Below are 23,434 nucleotides of genomic sequence, written 5' to 3' on the forward strand. Positions count from 1 at the left end.
TTATGCATCTGGACAGATTATCTGGAAGCAGTTCAGAAACTCCTTTAGTCTTGGATGTATGCCTTCTGTGCATTTTTCTAACATTTTCAAAGCAACAGTTCTGGGTATTTGTTCTGTAGAAAACAGAAATTGGTTTTAGACTTTTTTTAGATGCCTCTCCTCCCATTGATGTAGTCAACAAATCTCCTGCATCGAGGTGAACAGGTTTCCTCCTAACTCCAGTAATGGTTGCAGGGGACTTCTGCTTTTGCCTGATTTCAGAAGTATGCCGATGTATCTTCTCTCTTTTGTATCATTGGTGTTTCTTCATCACATCATTGAATTGCTGCATGCTTGCCTCGATCTTGTCACAGCATCTCTGCCACACTGAACATGCCAAAGGCCTGCCTCTCTCTCCAGCATAGTCTTTTTACTGACTTGATTGCTGATCCTCCTTGTAACAGAGTTGTTTACCTCTGCATGGTAGGATATCTTCAGTAAAGATTTGTAATCCATTTTTCAAAACTTCTACCTGCTGACTTTGGCTGTTCACAGAATCACAGGAAGAGTGAGGTTGGAAGGGCCTTCTGGAGATTATCTAGTTCAACCCCTCTGCTCACCTTGAGCAGGCTGCCCTGGACTGTGTCCACATGGTTTTTGAATATATCTCCAAGGATGGAGACTTTACAACCTCTCTGGGCACAACCTGTGCCAGTGCTCAGTCACTCTCACAGTGTAAAACAAAAGTTTTTTCCATAGATTCAGACAGAAGTTCTCGTATTTCAGTTGGTGCCCATTGCCTCTCATCCTGTCACTGGGCACCACTGAAAAAAGTCTGTCCCCATCGTTTTGACGCCCTTCTATTAGATATTTATACACATAGATAAGTTCCTTCCCCCCCGCCTCCCCATTCTTCTCCAGTCTAAACAGGCCCAGCTCTCCCAGCTTTTTCTGTTATGTGAGAGAGGCTCTAATCCCTTAATTACCTTAGTGGCCACTCACTGGACTCTCTCCAGCAGTTCCATATCTTGTACTGGGGAGCCCAGAATTGGACACAGCAGTTCGTGTGAGGCCTTACCAGGGCTGAGGGGCAGGATCACCTCCCCTGACCTGCTGGCAACGCTCTGCCTGATGCACCCCAGGATACCCTTGGCCTTGTTGGCCAGAAGAGCACGTTGTTGGCTCATGCTTAACTTGTCCACCAGGGCACCCAGGTCCTTCTCTGCAGAGCTGCTTTCCTGCAGGTCAGCCCCCAGCCTGTACTGCTGCATGGGGTTATTCCTCCCCCGGTGCAGGACCTTGCACTTGCCTTTGTTGAATTTCAGGAGGTTCCTCTCTGCCCGTCTCTTCAGCCTGTTGAGGTCCTTCTGGCAGCACAGTCTTCTGGTGTGTCAGCCACTCCCCCCAGTTTAGTATCATCAGCACACTTGCTGAGGGTGCACTCTGTGCCTTCCTCCTGGTCAGTGGTGAATAAGTTGAACACGACTGGACTCAAGATTGACCCCTGGGGGGCCCTGCTAGCTGCAGGCCTCCAGCTAGACTTTGCACCTACCTGCTGAGCTCTGCCATTCAGGCAGCTTTCAATCCACCTCATTTGTTTTTTGACTCATAAAAGTCTAGTTGTCCTCTCAGCATATACAGAACGAGTGAGTGGGTTTTTTGTTTTTTTATGGAAGAAATTGAGTTTCAGTGAAATTTAAGTGCCTTGACAGTTGATTCATATGAAATACCCTTGTGCCCTCCATTTTACCAAAAGAACCATCAGAAAGACTATTGAATATTTTTGAGTGTGTGACATAGCCTTAAATGCAGTCTTTTAAATCACTATAAAACTTGCATCTAGCTTCTTTATTGGGGAGTGTATATGGGAATCTCAGGGTTTTACCACAGCAGTGAGTAGGGGCCTTCTCAGTCTCTTGGTCTGTAGCAGTAGAGATGCATTAATTTTAAGTACCTGCATTTGCACACCTGAGGAAAACAACAGTGGGACTTCAGCAGTCATCTTCAGCAACGAAAAGCACAATGCTAAGATCTTCAATGACATTTGCGTAGTAAAATGCATCATTAAGCAAACCTCTGCATATTCACCAGCAGTTGCTGCAGGTAAGTGGGAGACAGAAGTGCCAGTGTAAGGAGAACCGCTCTGAATTCCTTGCGGAGGAGGAGAAAGAAACAAAAACAAACACACAAAAAACCCCAAACCCTCAAAACGGAACAAAAAAACACTCATTACTACATCAGAAAGAAAACTGCTCCGTTTAATGCCTCTGCTTGAGGCAGAACCTGGCAGTTGACAGCTGCATTCAACTTGCAGCATCATTTATTTCAGGGTGAGAGGAAGTATGAAAGAGGTTGGACAGAGCTCATGTTTTTGATGTCCTGCTCCTTGGATGAGTCTATTTTCAGGCGTATAAGGTGAATGCAGTTAGATAGTTGAAAGTTCAGTGGGATTCTGTTGTTTGAGATGTGATGCCTGGAAGCTAAAATGCCAGGTCTGGAAGTGCGTGGTATGCACGCTTAGGTTCTGTTAATTTTAATGAAGTGCTGTCATGTTTTCATGTAGGCTATCTGGTGCTTCCCCCCCCCCCCCCCCCATAATTTTATGGCGAGATTGAACCCACATACTTTTAATTATCTACATCAAGGACATTTGTTCTAACTCCAAATCCTGGAGATTTACTTTCTTAACATCCTTTGGTTTGAGTTCACTTTTGATTGGATATAGTATATTAATATCTCCTCAAATAATCTCACACCTCCTGTAAATTGTCGTGAAATTATCATTTGAATAAATGTTTAAGACTGCTAGTAGCCATCTGTTTATCTTGAAAGCAAGTTTGAAGTACTCTTGAACAATCCTATTATTGACTTATTCCTTTTTGTCAAAGGCAGATCTCTTCTCAGGGCCACCTTCTCTCTGTCCCGCCTTGAATCTCCATTAAATAGAAATGGAGAGTCACTTTCTGTTAAGTCAGTTTTTTTCCCCCAAATTTCTGCTCAAGTTTTTTCAATTTTTGAAGCTTCATAAATGAATAAGAGGGACTCAATCCATCAAAACCTCTGAAATGGCTATGTGAGCCCCTGTTCATACCTTCTCCAGGTATTAGTTGGCATTCAGTTGTTAGCCTCTGGCAGCATTTAAATCCTATGTCCTTTAAATGCTTCCTTTCATATAATTTTCTTTTGTGTCCCTTCCTATAAATGAGTCTGGAGTTATAAATGATAGTTTTGGCCTCAACACATGTCCATATTGGAGTATGATGAATTTACAAATACAGTAGGACTGCACAGAGATATACTAATTTGCTATGTATGTACTATGATAATTCACCCGTTGATTTAGATATTGAGCTTTTCTCCCATCTGTTTACCACAAAGTACTATTTCAAGAATATTTTAGATGCTGCCGGAATCAGCATGAATTACTAATGAGCAGTTTGTGGCAGCTCAGTAGATTAGCACGCCATTTACCTTTTAAAAACTATTGGATATCTCGGGAAAAATTAAATTGTAATTCTTCTGAATCATCAGGTGGGAATTACTGCTTCACCTCTGCAGGTATAGCCATGGAATTTACAGCCCAAAGCAGTTTAATCCTCTTAAAATAGTTTCTAACAACATATTGTGTATTATTTTTGAAACATGCCTTTCAAAGCTGCGGAAGATTTGGCATCAGGAAAGCGAATGCTTCTTTGAGACTTCTTTGCTGTTTCAGCAAGAGAATCCAAGGATTGAAAGGAGGTTGAGTCTAAACTCCCATCTTTCATGAGTATTAAATTCATTTGTCTAAAAATATAAAATATATAGAGAGAGAGGCCACTGCCAGAGGCAGGATTCCAAAATAGACACGCACGGATTCCGTTCAGCTGACTTTCCTCTGCTTTCCACCCCATGCGATTTTTCTCAGCGCCTCTCTGACCTGTAATACCTGAGCTATTTTAGTCCTAGGTCTGTCAAGAGCACGCTGTCAATTTTTCCAAGTGGTCGTGGCTGTATGATGCTGTCGGACGTTTGCTAGAAACTGAGATGAGGCCATTCGACTAGTTTTTTTCGTGTAACCTGATACTGGGTTTGCACGTGGTCCTTGCAAGGCACGAGGTTCGCGTGCTTAGTTTACCGTGTCAATCCAGGAACCAGTAAACCACAAGGACTTAACAAAAGGGGGCAGAAGCCAGGCATGGACATGAACTTTAAAACTATTAGTACATTAGTTCTGATGCCTCGATTATCAAGAAAAAAGGGATATTTTGAGGAAATCTTAGCAAACTCCATGTCAGGAAGTGTAGTTAATTCCAGGGGATTGTTGGGCGCATTTGTTAATGCCTTTCCTGCTGTGAAATGTGATACAGTAGCTATTTTCTAAGACCTTAATATCAGACCCTATGCAGGAGACAGTTTCCCTGTCACTTTCAAGAATACTCAAAATAAATTGGACAAAAATATCCTCACTAAAAGTTTTTAGAAGGTGAAGAAACACGTTTGGTCCTGTTTAATTGTTTTGCTTTGCTTCATCTTCTCTAGGCCTTTCGTTTATATTTTAACATTAAAACATTTGTTAGAGGATATGTCAGACTTTTAATCATTTAGACAACCCAAAGAGAAGGAAAAAGCCTGCACTGAAAAATGGGAAGTCTGTCTTTACACTTTGTCACACTGGGGCTTCAAAAAAAGGTTTTGTCCCCAGGATCTACCAGTAGTTCCGTTGTGCGTTATGCCATGATTTTAAGTGCCTGTTCTTATATGTGTGTTTTTTGTTATGTTTTGTTTTTTTGTTTTTAACAAACCTCTTGGTATATAGTTACTTCCATAAGTCATCCATTTTAATCCCCCTGAAATCTCAGTTTTGGACAAGCTATTTTCATGAGGAGGATCTGCTACTTCTACCTTTTCGTTCCGTCTCTCTTGATGTAATAGCAGTCTTTCGTCTGAGACCAGCAGCTTCTGTGGTCGAGGTTACCGTTACGTTACAGCATCGCAATGGCAAAGCCAGATTAAGAAATTTGTTTTCTTTTTCTTGCTGCTGCCTGCCTCGTTTTGCCCTCCTGTGGACTGTGATTTATAGCAGATAGGTCCCCTGCGCCTGCTGTGGAAAGTTAGTGGGGAGACTGGGGGATACCTAGGAAACGTTGAGGGCCATGAAGATGAGAGGGCGCTTTTGAGTGTGAGGTTCTCGCTTGAATCTCTGCTGGCTTTGCCAAAGAGAAATCTTGGGCTGAATGCGTATTCTGCTTAGCCTTGTTGAAACAAAAGCAATCTAATTCTGGAAAATGCAGAATTAAATTACGCAAATAGGCTAGGAGAAGCCAAACCGCCCTGTTGCGTGCTGAAGGAAGGAGGGGAAATGCCTGCTTAAAGTTGAGGGTGGGAACTGTGCCATGTGAGAGTAAATATAGTGGGTATTAATCACGGCTCCTTATGCAACTTCTTTTGGAAATAACAGCAACGACCATTAGGTAAAACAAATGGTGTTAAAAGGTGTTTCTCTTTTCAGTGCCCTTGCTGCCAGTTCCAGCCCAGCCAAGACCTGCCGTAGGGCCCCAGAGATTTCCGGTGAGTAGCAGCTGTTTCTCCTTCTCTGATATGGATAAGCATACATTTGCAAAGAAATATTAATATAGCAAATAAAAGCTGCTCTAGTGAAATATAATTTTAAGGATTTGTAAATATTGACAATACACTCTGCAGTTGAAAATGTTTGTTAAAAGCTTAAGGTCAATGGATTTTTGAGGGTAGAATTAATTCTGTCTAACTGTAAAATTGTTGAACCAGTCTCTCCAGTGGGAGAGGTATGAATGCATCTCGTCTTAAAGAACATGGGCTTCATTTTATTACTAGAATCTTCCTGTATAAATAGAATCCTTATTTTATTTGATATAATAAAAGGCTATTTGAAAAAATCCCTCAGATTAAAAAGCTGTATGTATCTTTTATTGTAAAAAATCAGCAGAATTCCATGTTGTCATTACTTCAGGTATTTAAATACCTTCATGTTGTTAATATCAAAAATGGGAGTGGCATTGTATGACCTTGCTTTTTGTATGTCCCTAACTTCCAAAACAAACAAAGCACGTAGCTGTTTCACTAGGGTACTTTCACTTGATTTATTGGTTCTATAAGTGGGGAGAGTGTGCACTTTTAGGCTTCTTCAATATGTCATGAATTTGTTGTCTTAAATTTTTAGTCAGGTGGTTTAGAGTGTCAAAATAAATAAAAGAAGAAAAAATTTTTTGTGCGGTTGCCTTAAGTATTTTCAAAAAAAAAGACCCATGTGTTATTTTCCCCAAAGATATAAAACACATCAAAGTTACCCTCTGTTAATGTTTGCAGTGTTGAAGGAGGGAAGTGGATATTTGCGAACATCTGTATGGAATCACACAATAAATTAGTGTACAGAGATCAGATGTGTTTGAAAGCAGCAGATTTTGGAAACCTGCTGTGACTACTTTTGATTGCCATGTGCATATCTGATCGTTTCCGATGCAGACTGTTTTGCTTACAAGACATCTAGCTAAGGAACTGTGATGTCCATAATTTGTACAGTAACTGAATGTGTAAGTTACCACCAAGTTTCTTCTGTGAAGTATAAAAATGATAAAATAGTAAAACTACAGTTTCATTAAGTAACTTTATGTTCAGTTTCATCTGCATTTTAACTAGACATATTTTTATACTCAAATTTATTGCAGTTCTTAGAAGAAATAATTTTCTTCCCCAGTCTTTAGTACGAAGTAGAGAAATAATTCTAGTTTTTTTTTAATGAAAACAAATCTTTCGTCTATTTGACATTGAATTCCTTTGCCACTAAACAGTTGGAGATTGAAAAGAAATTGGAGAGCGAGGAATTATCTGTAAATCCGTGGTAATTGACATCTTTGAAGTGTGTTTACATATTGTAGAAAAATCAGAAATTAATTTCTTTAAATAGACTGTGAAATTAGGTTTTAATTTTTAACTATGTTTGAAGTACTTCAACAGTTGCAAAAACAAAAGTGAGCAAAATTAAATCTTGTATGCAACAATTTTTTTTAGATGAATAAAACAGATTCAACATTTTTGGTGGGAATCCTACTCCTCTAGCCTAAAGAAAAATGTTGACTATTTGCTGCCTTTTTATTATAAGCAAGGTCCTGGCAAAAAGTCAATGTAATCCTTTTATTCATAAAGGGGAGGAAGAATATCTTAAAAAAAAAAAAAAAAAAAAAATCTCAGGACCGGAGACTCTTTTTTTGGCTGTCCTGAGGGTTTTTTCCCACTTCAGCTGGTAACCTGCTATATGACCCTGAGAATGTTACTTAATCTTTCCATGACTCAATGATTTGTAAAATGGGTATAATACAGACTTCCCTAATGAAGTACTTTATCAATTTTGCATAGGTTATCAGTCATATTGGGATTAGGAATTAAGTGTCACTGTGTACATATCTCATGTTTGTTTTATTAGATGTAGGATGTTTAGCTCTTGAGCTGAAGTCAAATTTACTTTCTGACTTGAAGATTTTATCTTGCAGAGCTACCTTTTTGCTCTGTTACATGGCAAATACTTTTGTGCTATTATAATTCATTTGTTTTATGTATACGTGTTGACTTAGAGCAGTATAGCAATGGCTAGACAACTTTGCCAACAAGCCATTTGAAAAAGACGGAAGTGTTGCGGGTTTTGTTCGTTCATCCTCTTTCTCATTACAAAGGGATCTCTGGAAAAATAGTAACGACTTGGATTTGCCCTTGTTTTTAGGGTCACCCAGTCAAAGAACAGTAGTCCAGTAATTTTCTGGTTGCTTTGTTTCTAAACTCTGGAGTTAAAATTGAATACTTTTAGTCTGCTTTGCAATTTAACGTTGAATCCGGTTTATTTTGGCTGACTGTCACAGAGGTGGAAGCATTAAAGATGATAAAAATTATTGCAAGGGAGGGACCTGTAAGCATCCGGTGCTCTAACTTGAGATAAAATTGCCTCGGAGTTCATATCTTACCTAGCAGAGAAACCTTTCAGCACGGAGAGCCTGTGTGTGCTCCAGTCATGGGAAAAGCTTCAGTCAGAGCTCATCAATTGCAAGTCATAAATCCATTGAAAGCCAGGTGTTATTAATTTATAGCTAATGAAGTGACTTGTAACCATGTAATGGTTAATTCTTACAATCTTTTGCAGAAGAACGCAATTGAAGAGCTGAGCAAAGTTGCAACGAGCGTGTTGGTTTGAGCTCTAAATTATGAGAAACGTGTAGGACTCAAATCGGTGTAGTGTTGATCAGGATTGAGTCTGCTTGGAGTTGGGAGTGATCAAATGCGCTTAACAGCCTTGAATCTAAATTTTGATATTTCAGGGAGGGGCTTATTGTTGAATTACTTGTCATTTTAAAGCTTAATCCCTTAAATGTCTAGAAAAGAAGTATTAGAAGGGCCATAATGGAATTAGTCTCTTTGTGTTCCCTACTTAGTTATTTTAACATGTAGAGTAATTTTGAATCAAGCAGTAAAGTTGTCTGTCTCTTACTATGTAAGCACACAAGGTGACTTAGTGCAAACCCTATTTGAGAGCCATGTTCAACTAATTAGGACTGAAGAAATGGTGGTTCTGAGGCATGTTATGTGAAATGTGGTAAACTTGTGCCAACTGTGCCGAGTTTGGTGACGCCTTCTCTGCTCATCCAAGTTGCGAAGAGCTCTCGATGTTGTTGTAATTGATAGAAATCCAAATCTTTAACCACAGTTGATCCTAATATTTTGTAGGTATTTGAGTTAACTGGGAACTGCGCAAGTGCCAACTGAGTGTTTTCTTTAAACTACTCGAAGAACAGATTAGGCTAACATTGACAACGAAGTCTTTCTGGAGGTCTTGTTTTATATCCCATCTGCCTTTGGTTCACAGAGGTTTATACTCCCTTCCCTGAGCTGCTGTCTCAGTGTCGCAACTGGCATTTCACAAACAGACATCTTCTTTGGGGACTGATCCGTTTTAAGGAAAGTGAGCAGTTGTCTGGGGTTTCTGAATTTTTCACACCTTTTCTGACCAACTTACTGGCTCTTGCAGATGCCTCAGTCCAGGTTTGTAACCTGCAGTCTCGTGTGATGCACGGGGGCAGCAGCTGTGGTCCCTGCCCTAGGCTAATCTCCCTCTCACTTGCTATGTTTTTGTGAAGAAGGTTGGGATAAAATAACGGGAGGGAAAAAAAGGAAAATGGAAAAGGTGTTTCTTAACGCTTTATATCTAGGCTGCTATTGACTGACTATTACACAGCGTAGACCAGATCCTTTCTTAATATGAAACTACCGGAATTATTGGCTTTCAGTCAGTAATGTTCATGAACTAAGTTGATGATCCTGATTTCTTTTTTTTTTTTTTTTTTTCTCTTTTTAATCCCATATGTGATTCCTCCAGCACGTTCTGTGTCCTAAATGTTTTGGCGCTTGCCTAAGGGAAAACTTATAATGATTTTTTGCTTTAAAAATGATTTAATTTTATTTAACTTAATGAACATTGCAGTAATTTTCAGATGTGGCTCATTCGTGTGCAGCTTTTTAAGGCCGCGTGAAAGTAGAGCAAGTGTTACATGTGTTTTGGGATAGATTATGATAGTTTTTTGTTGTAGAAATTCCTCAGACAGAACCTGGGAGAGGGAATCACTAGCATCCAAATGGGATGGCACGGGATATTTGGAGCGAGGAGGAAGTTGGGGAGAACCTGCCACATGTGGCTGCAGGCAGAAGAGAGGAATGACAGCTTCTGATTTGGGGCTGTTCCCCTTCAATCCCAGTCCTGATTCCTTCTCTGCAGAAGCTGCAGAACCTGTTAACATGTCCATGTGTCCTTTGCCAGGAGAGTTTTCAGGAAGTTTATCCCGACTTCTATATAGCTGCTGTCCGTAACCTAACGCCCTAGGTGTGGTGGCAGCTGGGCAGATGTCCCTCCCACAACTGAATTTGGATTCAACTTGAATTTGAGAGCTGGAACTAGGAACGGTCTGAACTGTCATGAAACAAAATATAGTAGGGCCTGCCTGCCTGATTGGTGCGAAGAAGGCTTTGACTTTTATTTATTTACTTTTTATGCACAGAACTTTTCCTCTTTGGTACAGCACCTTAGTGCACTGTGTACCTTTCAAGTAACTATTGAATTAAAATCTAAAAGATTAAATTGCCATATAAGTTCTGTTTTTTTAGTATATTTAAAAAAAAATTGTAATAGTGCAAATTATATTCAAGTCCTTGCAAATAATTTATACCATGTGTCTTTTCAGTTCCTAGGGGATTCTTGAGATTTGTTTCTGGGACTGACTTCTCTCTCTCATTTCCTTTCCATACGATCTTTCTCCCATAGGAATACTTGTTCTTCTTAAATTGTTACCTGTGCCCCTCAGTAAATATTTTATACTCTCTTTCAACGTCCTTCTGTTTGATCTCCAGGACATCAGTTGTTGCCTTAAACCAATGCTGTGAAAGGGGTTTGAGTTTTGATTCTGGTTTTTGAACCATTTCTGAAACTTGAAGTTTGACAAATTCTGAGCTTTCAAGTATCGTTTGAAATTCAAACAGTGTTTTAAAACACTTCTGTATGGTTTTCCTCCGTGAGAGGTTTCTAAATAGCTGCCCAGTTGCTGCTGTGAACTCGGCAGTAAGCAGTCCCTTGTAAACCATTAACCTTCCTTCCTTGTCTGCCATCCTTCGTTTGCCACTTGCTTGAAACAGATTTTAGACAAGCACTGTATGCAAGCTCTACAAATTAATTATAAAATGCATATTGGAATGCTATTTACTTTTTTTTCTTTCTTTCTTTTCCAAAGTGGCCCCTGTGCTGACTTGGCTCAGCCCTAAAACAAGGGTTTTAGCAAACTTGATCAGTTTTGGTTTTTCCAGTGCACCTGCAGGTGTGGCGTAAATGCCACTTGCAGTACGTGGAAGCAGAAAACTGCAGTGCTTCTGGGAACAAAACTCCTTGGGGAAGGTTTTCTTTTTCATTATGGAAAATGCAAACAAGGAGTTTGAATTTTTCCATTGTTTCAAATTCAGCCATGAGTTGCTCTAAGTAAGGAAGGGTTTTAGCAACTGCTACTAAGGTCTTGCTTTTATTCTCCACTGCTCGTGGGAAGGGCAGTTTTAAACAGTCCTGCCGCTGCATATAGTCGATTGTTTTAAACTGATCTTTAGTAAGTAAAGATCATTAAATATTACATGTTTGCGACAGTATGTATATAGGAGGCATACTGTTAATTTAAACGAAAAGCTGCTTGTGAAAATGATTCTCCTTCTTCCTCACAATTATTCTGCTTTAGCTATGGCTTTACTTTAATGAGTAACAGTAAATGAAATTTTCCCTCTATTACTGTGTAGCAGTAGCAGAGCACAGGTAGTGTAGAAAGCATTTTGTTTTCATTTAACGGGATACATGGTATCAGGTGGTGCTGATTGACATTTCTTGGATTGTGCTTTATACAGCATTTCATGCAAATCATGTTCGAGTGAGACTGCTGCATCAAATTACGCTGCTTTCAGATTACAGTCCTTGCAGATGTGAGCGCGAGCTTGTTCGGCAGCTAGCGAAAAGCTTTCACTCTGAACACTTACTGTTTTCACAACTTGTCTGCAAAGCTCTATAATTACAGCACTTAAGATAGCGAAGGAATGACGGGCGCTTTCTCTTATCAGACCTATAAGTAGTAGCAAGCAGATGCAGCATGAGGTCCCTCCAGCTGTCAAATATTGTCAGGCTGGCATAGAGGGAACGCGGTTTAAAATGCAGGTGACATAATACCCAACATCCTCCATTTGCTAGTGGGCTTCTGATTAATCACGATTACCATACATTATCATACCATCAAATTTAATCATATCAATGAATTCCCATCTGCAAGAGGAGCAGCAGCAGCAGCTAAACATGATGGTAACAGCTATTAAAGAAGAGAGAAATAGATGGTTTCTGCACGCAGTAACCCTTTAACTTGTCGTGCTCGCTCCACTTTGCACTTGCTCTATAGATATTGAAATCAAACAGAAAACTTGTGTGTTTATATTTCGTACTTTTTTGTCGCTTACCTGTATGTTCAGGAATTACTATTGGGACTGCCAAGGAAACCTGAGTTGCAGAATTTAATTTTTTTTTTTTCCCCCTATGTTAATGACATCACATTTTCTCCAATTCAGTCTCACCTTTATTACCTGCTAATTGATTTTGATATATTTGGATGAATGTAGTTAACACTTTTTTTAAGCCTTATGAGCAAAGCACAAATTTTCTTCAAGGCTCACAGGGAAATTATTAAATTGTGTAGCTATACGGTCATTAATTAGACACCATTAAAAGAGAATCAGGACTCCTCTTCTAAAGAAATCCATTAAAATATTATACAGTTGACTTTTTATTACAACACAGTAAGGCTAAACTGTGCTTAAATACTGAATGCAGAACTGAAATATGTGTTATAACATTATGGAGTCTTAGGTGAGAGTTTAATTGTCTAAAGCAGTTTTAACTGAGCCAAAAAACATCCTTTAAAAGAGAGTCTGTTTGTACCATCACAGGGAAAAACGTACTTTCTGTTATCCATCAGCTGGTATTTGTTAATCTTCAGCACTCTCAGTTCTTGCCATCTACTTTTGAATGGGAAGGGTAAAATATTTCATTACAGAATAGTAAGTCATACTGCGGTTTAAAATAAACAACTAATTTAGGGGAATGCTATGCATTGATTGTAGGATAGCCAAAAAAGAAACTGTTCAGACCTTTGTGCTCAACACAGGAGTAGTACCTGCAAGCCCGTTGGGAGTCCTGGGAGTGTAACGTGCGTGCATCTAAGTGACCTTGCAAACAAGGTCAGGGATATGTTAACATTGTCTTCTGTAAAGTTGTTTTTTGTTTGACGCTTTTTTTGTGGCAATCTGAACATTTTTAATTGAAGGGAGAAGCATCATCCCCAAGTCACGTGTATTTATTTTGGGGGTTGCTTTTAAAGTAACTATAACTGAGCTACCAAGCTTGGAGTGTAATGCAGAAATCCTCAATTTGATATTCAGGATCCGGGTCAGCTTTGGCCTCTCTGAATTCTGTTTCTAACCATCAGTGACTCGCAGGTCACCACGATGCACTAGGTCAGTAAACACTGCAATAATATTTCTGTGCAATAGTCTCACATTTAAGTATAAGGTATAGCTTTTACAGGAGTTTTATCTCAATAGTTCTGAAAGCAGATGATGTCTCAAACCTTCCGTACTTTTGTTTGGGACCCTAATTATTTATATTTTCCTCATTAAACTGTGATTTTCCAGCACAAGCATATTCAGGAGATTTTATTGTCTTTCTGATTATGAAATTCTTTGCTCTGGAGAGAGAGCTCATCTTTCCAGCTCTCCGAAGTCCACTATGCCAGTTCTGCAATTTCTGTTCTGTGGTATTTCTATATTCAACTTTAAAAAATGAGAGAGGGTACCAAACAGGAATGGTCACTCTCTCCCTTCCACACCAGGTCTCCAAAGACTACACCAGAGCCTCAGAGAGGTTTACAAACCACAGTCAAATTGAAATTAGTTAAAACACCTGTTTTACAAATTACTTAGGTTTGTGCTCTCATCTGAGAAGTCTGGATGTATTCTTTCTTCAAGTAGGGGAGGCAGCTATGACGTTTGGGTCATAGGTACTATTTCTTATTATAGCCTGTCTCTTCTTGCTGTAGGCGCTCTTGGCTCCAGCCCCACCAGAGGCTGATGAGGGCACAGCTCCTGTGCTCAGCCATACCATTGTGAATTCAAAGCTGCGGTTGGGATTTAATGTTCCTTTCCTATATTGACATTTCATGTAGGAGCCTTTTCTGAGAATTGCTCCTGAGTGGGACCGTTTGCCCTGCAGATTTCCTCTCTCTACCTCCTATACCTTAATGATGGAACAAAGGCCCTGTCTTATATACAGTAAGTCTGCCTTACGTACAGTGAATCTGATTTTTATCGTCAGTCTCCTGAATTGCTTGGGATGGTCTTAACTAACCTGCTCTTAGCCATATTATCTTCCTTTTTCTGTATTGACCATATTCATATTTGAGCTACTTGAGCATGAGTTGACTTAAATAACAAGGGATTCATGTTTATCTTTCCATGTTTTTTATTGGTTTTCCGTGACGGCTGAATTATGTTTTGGGGCATAAACAGAGAAATTGGACACCAGTGATTTTCCTTAACGATATTCTGGGTTTGTACCTAAACTTCCCAGCACACTTTCTTATTTACTAGAGTTGTGTGGTGTCAAAGTGCTGGTTCTGTGGTACATGTTTAATATTAAAAATTACTTTAGACTTGATTTAGGGAAATATCAACCTGTTCTCCCAAATTGAATCTGCCTGTAATACTAGGATATGTGCCGTCCGCTTAGTTGAACAGCAGTTGCCCCCTCCTTGTATTTTCTCCTCAGAAACTGTATTCTAGGAACTTAGAAAAGACACAATTAGGTAGGAAGTGTTCAGTGTCTTGAGTTTTTTGATACTGATGATTTCTTACTTGGGACTCTGATTTTAAATACATTTCATCAAGAACAACAAAAGAGTGTTTTATGTATTTTATGTTGGATCTTCTTGTGATCCTAATTCTGTCAGGAAAATCATGGTGTCAGTTATATTTTCTTTCGACTACCAGACATCATAGGTCTGGTATGAACATAGACCTGAACATAGAGGTCCCTTCCAACCTAATGATTCTGTGATTCTGTGATCATAGGGAGACTACTGGGTCAGTGAGACTTCATACTTAAGGAAATATCAAAATATGTTTTAGTATTAAAAAAAATCAGTGAATCATTCTCTTTCTGTATGCTGCACGCACTAAATGAGAACACTGTGGAATCTGTGTGAAATGAACCTTGGCGTGTACAGTGGGTTGTATACATTTCTAAAAATTAAAAAATTTTTGGACCGTGTTCGATATGCATGAAATGAGGCTTCTTGCACAAGAGGATGACGAGTCAGTTCTTTCTTCTGGAAGGTAGGCATTTTAGGAAAGCTTTTCAAAAAGTCTAGTAGCTGCTGAAATAAGAGGATTAACATCTTGTGACAGATGGCTATAGTTTTAATTGTCATAGGTTACAGTGGTCATTATTCTTTGCATTTAAACCATATAAGAAGAATTAACTGAGTGGCCCTGCTTAACTGTCAATGGGGTTCTCCTAGCTCTTTGCATTTTAAGTGAGATTAATAAATGAAAACATGTTGTAGAGGCAGGGTGTAATTTATTGAAAGATTCATGAAGTTTCAATGACATTGTTAAGGTATTTAATTAGTCTCATGGAAAAAAAGTAGTGACCCTTTTAGAGAAGCTGATAAGTCATATAATAGCTGTTAGATCCTCTTTATTCCTTGCTTTATAAGATTAACTTTGTGCTAAGCAATTTATGCTAAGTTTTCCCTTTTATTGGTAACCAAAGTTATCTGCGCTTCATGAATAGATTATTGGAGATAACATCATGTAATTAAGAAGAGATGCAGAAAAGTAAAAGTACAATTTGTGTAAGAATTGTATGAGAGAGAATGTTAATTTCTTAACTAGGAGGGATATTTAAAGGGATAAAAGGAAGGCAAAATAGCGCAGTTCTTTGAAAGGATTAAAGTAACCTTATCTCATGTTCTTTCAGAAGGTGGGATTGCTTGAGTGTGTGAAAGTCATGTTCAATGAGCTATTCACCACTCTAATGAATTGTAGACACAAGTTTGCATTGCTTTTTTTTTCCTCTCCTCAAAAGTGATTGACAACATGTAAGTTATGCCTTAGCTGTACTGAATAATGGAAGTTAGTAAAAAGGGAAACTGTATAACCTGCAGGCATGTGGAACTGTACAACAATGTACTGTAAATTCCAGCATGTGGAAGAGGAGGAGAGGATTTTTTTTTTAATCAGAGTAAACTTTGCAAAATTAAGATTTGAGCCAATAAAATACCTATCAGCAAGCGCTTCATTGTGCAGATACCTTTGATTTTTTTAAGTCCTTATAAAATGTCCATGATTGCAATCTTTTTGGAAATCCACACGCAACCCCCTTCCCCATGTAATTTCTTTCTAAACCTAAGTCCTCGTATTTAAAAAGATGAAACAAATCTTAAGTATTTCAAAGTGAAATTATGCAGGGATAAATTAAATGCTAGAGTTCAGCACTTGCGTTTCTTAAAAGCAGATGCGTTTTTAATGACTTAAGAAAAATGTTGATGTTCAGTAGCTTGCTTTCAGTGTTCAGGGAATGAAGTTCGTTTTGGTTTTGACAGAGGACACAAGTAAGAGCAGCCGGAGCTGTGTCCCCTCTCAGCCCACAAACGCTTATCGAGAGGCTCCGAGCCCTATTTGGGGTGGACGTGACCCCTCAAGCTTTCAGAAATGACAATTTCTCTCTTGGGTCTTTTGAGATACTTTTAACACCAGGGCTTCACCTAGTGGTTTCAAAAGAATTATACAGTGCTGAACTGGTTGCAGGATGCTTTAAGTTTTGTGAAGGAATATGTGTAGATTGTTTAAGTTTTTTTTTTTTTTCTTTCCTACCCACCGCATCTCAGACTGGCCTAAGTCTGGTTCAGGACTTGTTTTCTGTTTCTCTGTGCTCTTTTTGCAGCTAGCTTTAAATATTGCTAAAAGTTCAATTTTGGGGCTTCTTTCCTTCCTTGCTGTTTGACGCACTCTTATTAAATCATCTATCTGCTACTGCAGAGAGGGAGAGAACGCTTCCGAGGAGGCGCTGTCTGCTCTCTACTGTGCCTGTCTGGCAGTTGCATCTCTGCAGACGTGTGTGTTAATCTGATCCAGCTTTGCAAGGTCTCGCTGCAAAGACACAGCAGTATTTTGTCCTTTTCCCCAATGTTACAGTTGGCCCCGATTTTGGGTCAACGTTTAGAACTTGTCTAATTACATGAACTTGCCAGAGTCCCCCTCATTTACCTGCAATCCGTTAACTTGAATAAATGCATTTTGGGAGATGATAAGAATTACTAAGTAGATAAGTTTCCTACGAGGCGTGGTAATGGCAAAGTGATAGTTAAAATTTATTTTTTAAGAGCCTTACTTAATGTGTGTACTGAATAGCTGGTTGTAATTTGAAACTGTCCAGATTGCAAAACCATGAGAAATGGAAGTAACTACTGTGCACATAAAGATTTATTATGGAGCTGTGTTACAGGATGCTTATTCTATCAAAACCAGACCATTATGAAAACTGGCTCTTGCACCTGCTCTTCATTAATTTTTGAAGTTAAATAGCTGTGCGTAGTCTTTCCTACAAAATACCAGAATGCAGTCGGGGGTTATTAACAGGAAATACTTGCTGAATGCAGAGTGTGACACTAATGATAAAAATGATCCATGCCTAGAAGTTTAGCTTAACGGCAGTTAAAATAAAAAAAAAAATTCAAAAACTTTAAGTTTATATTTCTTTGTGCTGTTTTTGACACAATTACAACCTGTTTTAACTAGAAGTTGAAGTTGTGCTATTAGTCTATTGCTAGAAACTGGAAAACAAAAGCATAAATATAATGGTATTTCAGGCAAACAAGTGCCTCCTCACTGAAATGCACCAAATTTTGCATATTTCCTGAAAAACTAAGTTCATTCATATCTGGAAGAATTAGGTCTGGTTGAAATTTAGAGAATTAAATTTTGTGTGTCGTATGTGGAGTCAGTCCATCAGACAGATTCCTGTTGGAACTTTCTTGAATTTCAAAGAAAACTATTGGCACTGTAAAAGTTGAAAGTACAAGCCCTTTCCCACCCTTATTACTGTAATTTAGGGACAGAATTTCATTTCATGCTTTGCTTCTGCTGTTCCTAAAACTGATTTTAAAAAAATAAGAGGATGTCTGTCCTTTTTGCTGGTGTTAGATGGAAAAGAATCAAACTCCTGATTTCTTTTTTAAAAGCAAATATTTGTAGTTTTTCTGCAAATAACAGATGTCTTTGTAAGTGACTCTGCATGATTGTCCTTTGGTTATCAGCCAAGAAATGTGGTTGTTCATAATGTTTTATTAGTTCTTCAGCATGCCCCTATATGTAAAGTTAAAGTCTGTAAGTGACAAAACATAAGTGGACACTTCTTAATGACGCTTAATTGCAGTGTAGTTGTAGTGCATTGTAGTATGTAGTTGTAGGATATAAAAAGGACCTTCATTTTCTTTACCCGCAAAATGGAAAAAGCGGGGTTGACTTTAAGACTGGAGAACATTTGCAGTCGCTAAAAACGTAGTAGCTTCAAAGCTTAACTGGAATCTCAAAAACCAAAAAGCAGAACTCATAAATGTGAGGGGCAGAAAAAGGGAGAAGCGGGTAGGAAGAGCTACAGACTTAAAATACTTTCTTCTCTCTTTGGTTTTGTTGGACTGTTGTGGAGTTATTTGAGCTCAGACTTGTATTGTTAGGACATACTTATATGAAATATAGTACTACCAAAGCTAGAGCAGAAAACAATTTTCTTAATGTATCTTGGTGAGACTCTGTTATTTTTTGCAATCCTAATGCTGCATTTTGGACGCATCTTTAGGAGATGAGAGAAGAAAATGTAAAAATAAGTATCAAAAAAGAAAATTACGTTTATACCCAAATAAATGCAAAATTAAGTATCCAATGTTAGTTTACAAAATCTGGTTGATTTCAGGTGTGCTTTGTTTGCAATTTAAGACTAATAACTAGTTTAAGGTTTTAAAAAATATTTTCCAACTGGATAATTGTTATTTTTGCTCAAAATATGTTAGGTGGTCGAGGGGATAGTAAAAAATTGCGTCTTAAATTAAGCCATATGGCCACCTTTGGTACTGAAGGGAGCTTCAAATCAATGTTGCTTGTTTTTATAACAGTAAAATATCTTGCTGGTTGTAATTTGGCTGTAATTTTTTTATAAATAAATTAATTTTTTAATATTATTTATAAATAATTAGTAAGAGTGACCTTTCTTAGCTCTAAATTAACTTCACGTTATTCAGTTCTAAAACATACCAAAGCTGCTTTCGTAAGGGTTTAAAGTTTCCTTACGATGGGAGGCATAAGGCTGCTCTCGAGGTGCACAATACTACCAGACTGCTGTGGTTTGAGCCAAAATGGTCTGGGCCGGGTCGCCTGCCTCGGTTCACATTATTTTGGTTGAAATTTTCCAAACACTTTTCTGAGACTGAAGCTGTGGAAAAATACCGTTTTGCCCAAGTGAGTTATTTAGAAATCGTATTTTGCATGTTTTATAGCTACTCAGATTTTCAAGGAAAAAACTGAGTGCAGCTGCTCTGGGGATGTTTCAGTAGTAAGACCTCAAACTGTGTGAAAGTCAGCAGGACTTTCCGTGCGTTTGCAGTTCAGGGCTGCGTTGGGAAGAGGTAGGTCTGGGCAGAATAATGAGGGATGGGGTGGCAGGAGAGGGGAAGCTGTTATGAGAAACAACGTCTGTTTTTTTAAAAAAAATAAAAATAAATAAAAAAAAAATGAAAGGGGAGGCTCTCTCCCCCTGCCCCCGCCCCCAGCGCTTTCCTTAGCTCCTTCTTCCCTGTCGAGAAGAAGAGGAAACTGCCTGCACTGAGCATACAGGCAGGAGAGGCTGGATCTGGACTAGGAAACTCAATTGTGGGTAAAATTTGGAGATTAGAGATTGTTTTACACTTGCGTTTTCTTGCCAGAAGCGAGGCGCGAGACAAATGGGAGGTCGTGTCTGGCAGCCGCAAGACAAGACAGCCAGTTTGGAGTTGGGAAGCTGGACCCACGCTGGCGTCGGGGGCCAGGGGCAGGGAGGAAGAAGTGGTGGGGATGAGAGGAGATATCTAACGAGCAAGTGGGATCAGGAGAGTGCTAAGATTTAATTGGACAAGGAACAGATATTGGGGAAGATGCTTCAAATTGGGTTACGCATTTTGGGAATAGGAATGGAGTCGCTAGATTTTTGTAAGCTAGACCAGTGTATAACTGGCCTTTAGGAGCAAGGGGAGAGATTGGTGAGGATCTGTGGCTTAGACTGAGGCAGAATGTGTTGAGCTTGGAAGAAGCAGGTAGAGTAGATTATGGTCACTGTAATGCCATTTGGTGCTTGAAGTCAAGCCCAGCCAGATTATTACTGCTCTTCAGCTCAGATGGTAAATTTGTGGTACTCATGCTTTCTTCACCCAGGTTCTCAGTAGGTTTCTGTGCAGTTTGTTTTTTCACTTGCTGCTTTATAAAGGGTAACTAAGACACATGTAGGCATATGTTGTGACTAGAGATACGTACTACGAGAACTGCAGAGTTTGAGTGAAGTGCTCTGAAAATCGGAAATGCCAGGTTGCCCGTCCAGGCGTGATATGCCCGTGTGGCTGTGCTGCAAATGAACTGTAAGATGAAAACTGTCTTGGGGGGGAAACTGCCCTAACGAATGGGTTTCTCTCCCTATCTCTGTTGCAATGACCTTATGCATTATGCAGTGATAAAGTAATAACTAAACTAAATACCAGTTGTTTTTTCTGGGTGCCTCACTGGAGGCTTTGTGACTTGCAGAAGTGCTATGTGTTCCTGCACGTGACCGAAGGCTGAGAGCTATCCTTTTAATAAATCTGCTTGTATCACCAAGGTGTCCAGGATGAAGGGATTCATTTAACCTTAGTTTTGAAAGCACCTCTGGCAGCTCCTACATGTGGTGGTGGTGCTGTTGCGTCGTGGCAGCGAAGGGTCAGGATCCTCAAGGTTTGTGCGCGTTGCTGTGTTGGCAGGCGGCCAGGGCTGTCCTGTTCAACGCCAGGGAAGGGCAATGCAGCTGAACAGCCGAGTTCAGCTAAACCGAAATGGATTTTGATGGGACAAATAAATGTCACTTTCCTCCATCCCAATGTCTCCCATTTCCTTCAGCTGCTACAGTTTGCAGACAGCCTTTGAAATTCAAAAGTGTTAGTCTATCCTGAGGTGGCAGGAGTATTTTGTGCTCGGGGGTGTTAGCCTACAGAAGTGTAGCAGATCCTCCTAAAAATAGAGGACTGCCAAGCTCAACTATAAAATAATGGCCTTCTACTAAATAGCCGTAGGAGGCTGGATGAGTCAGGACCCTGGCAAGGGAATATAGATCCTTGAATGTGTAGGAGTGATAAAGTATTTACAGTTGATGGCTCTTTTGTGATGTAAAATAAGTAGCCTTAGTCTTGCTTTGAAATGAGAAGTGTTAATATCTCAAATGATCTCTGTTTAGGCATTTTCAGGTAGGCCAGAGATTTAATAGATGTAGATCCTCAGCAGCTCTCTCATCTACTGGTTCACTCCTTGCAAATCATGGCAAGGAGCATGCTGATAGAAGGGTGCAGAGCAGCTTTGGGTTTTGCCGCTTTGGTAGTGAATAGAAGGCTTCAGTTTCCTGGGCAAATACCTGCTGTTGCTGTGCAAGGAAGTTCCTGTGCTAAAATGCTAATATTTTTACAATAAAAATATTTGTGGATCATAAATAACGTATGAGACTTATCTGGATATTGAAGATCTTCCCTCCCTTATGTGGAACTACAGTATGAGCTTCAGTGCTGGTGGTATTAACGATTCAGTTTAAGGGGGTTGTGTTTTTTCATATTAGGATATTTCCTGTTCTTGATTAAAAATAAACAAACAAACAAACAATGATAATTATCTGTTATGCCTAAGTTAAGTGCATTTAGTATTATGAGCTCTGCATTGCTACATGGGCCAGGCTCTCATCAAGAAAGAGCATGCCCCTGGAACATACATCACCCTGAATTGTTCCACTTCCTAATTTTGTCATGCTTCTTCAGACTTTTATTAAATGTCTGAAATATGGCTAAATGATTGGATCTTGTTAAGTGGCCGTAACTTAGCCCTGAAATGCCTCATACTCTGGGTGTGTTTTAGCTTGTTCAGTCGCGAGGGACACATGGAGGTTGTAAACAAGGGCACTCTGCCTCGTGGTTGGGCACGCTCTTGGTTAGGGCAGCTCAGTAAATAAGTGGTAAGCCACTGTTAACGCAGTCTGATCCTTTGCCAGTGGCCATATTTCAGTAGAGCAAGGAGTGTTTGTTCTTAAATCTGTTTTGAAAAGCTTGGTTTTAGCAAGGGCAAGTTCAAAGCAGCTGGTGAATATCAGATGCAGACAGAACGGATGCCACCACCAATTTCAAAATTCACGTAGGGTAGAAAACGAGATGTTCTTAGATTACGTTGATTACTTGTTTAATTTACTTGCACATAATAGGGGAATGTTTGAATATAATGATTTGTGAGGCATAGTTTCTTTCAGTTAGCAGAGAGTGCTAAAATATTTTGTCAACTTTTGATATCAAGGAAAAATGGTAATAGCATGAATTACTGAATTAAGCATGTCTTCTGCATACTTCTGCTTTTGAATTAACATGCTGCTCTCCTGCAATATATAAAAGCACACTTTTTTTTTTTAATGGGGAGGGATGATTTTGTAACCTTTCATTCTTGTAATGATTCAGGTGCTTAAGTTGTTTTGAATTAACAGAAATGCTCTCCTGCTTTTATCTAGAAAGGTGATTTCTTTAATTTTCTGGATGCCACCATTTTTTTTCCTTTTTAAGTAAAGCTGCTTCATTTCTGTAGCTGAGGTTGTACTAAACAGATGGCAAAGAACAGCATGGTTTAAGAAGATAAATGTCAGAAATTTTTTCTAAAGTAGACATTCAGATTTTTTTGGATTAATGGGAAAGAAGGTGGATAATTGCATGGATTTCAGTAAGCTTGAGAAGAAATGGCATTCCTGTGGTGCTAGTGATTATTAAAACGTTGAGAATTCATTTCAAGATACTGTACTCAGTACTTAATATCTCTTCCATTGAATGACTCGGTAGGGACTGCCAATTTGTGCAGACTTTAGGAGGTAACTTGTAAATCAATTGTTTTTTTCAGACAAAAAAAAAATTATAAATATATAAATACACACACACACACACACATACATACATATACATATAGCAAGTGTTAGATGAGTTCCCAGTGGTCTTAATCTCAGTTTTTGTCCTATTAAACAGGGCCCCCCAGATTTTCAGCAGCACACTCCTGGACCTGTTCCTACCAACTTCTCGCAAGCCCCCAGGCTGCCCATCCAGGACCAGTGGAGAGGCCCACCACCCCCTCCGCCGCCGCTCCCTCCTCCCCCTCCTCAGGAAAGAGACCCTTTCTTCATAGGAGGTAAGGCTTTTTATTGCATTAACATACAACATGCGCTTTTTGTAAGGCGAACGTGCGGTTTGAGTTCGTATCCCGTAACACGAAGTGTCCCCAAGAACCTGAAGAGGAGGGGCTGTAAATCGTGTTAAAGCGTAAAGTTTAAAGACTAAATTTAGTCTGTTAAAGTTAGCTAAAATGATACAGCATAAGAAACAAAATAGATACTCTGTGTGTGTGTATAAATATACACGCACGTGTATATATACATATAAACATGTAAAAAGCCACTAAACACCCGATCAGCAAATGGCAGCAAAACTTTGTGAGTTCTTGCATGTCTTAAACTCTAATCCCTGTAAATCCTTCACTGATTTCAGCA

General features: G+C 39.2%; 1 protein-coding gene across 2 annotated transcripts in view; it reads left to right on the forward strand.

Annotated features, from left to right (window-relative positions):
- The window catches only part of RBM33 (RNA binding motif protein 33), a 102,188-nt gene that overhangs the window by 36,525 nt on the left and 42,229 nt on the right, over positions 1-23,434 (forward strand). For both annotated transcript variants that reach the window (XM_068934276.1, XM_068934277.1), the window contains exons 10-11: positions 5,471-5,529; positions 22,917-23,076. In XM_068934276.1, coding sequence (XP_068790377.1) covers positions 5,471-5,529; positions 22,917-23,076 — 219 coding nt within the window. The remainder of the gene's footprint in view (positions 1-5,470; positions 5,530-22,916; positions 23,077-23,434) is intronic.

The sequence above is a fragment of the Struthio camelus genome, chromosome 2 (genome assembly GCF_040807025.1).
Source record: "Struthio camelus isolate bStrCam1 chromosome 2, bStrCam1.hap1, whole genome shotgun sequence".
Classification (NCBI taxonomy): domain Eukaryota; kingdom Metazoa; phylum Chordata; class Aves; order Struthioniformes; family Struthionidae; genus Struthio; species Struthio camelus.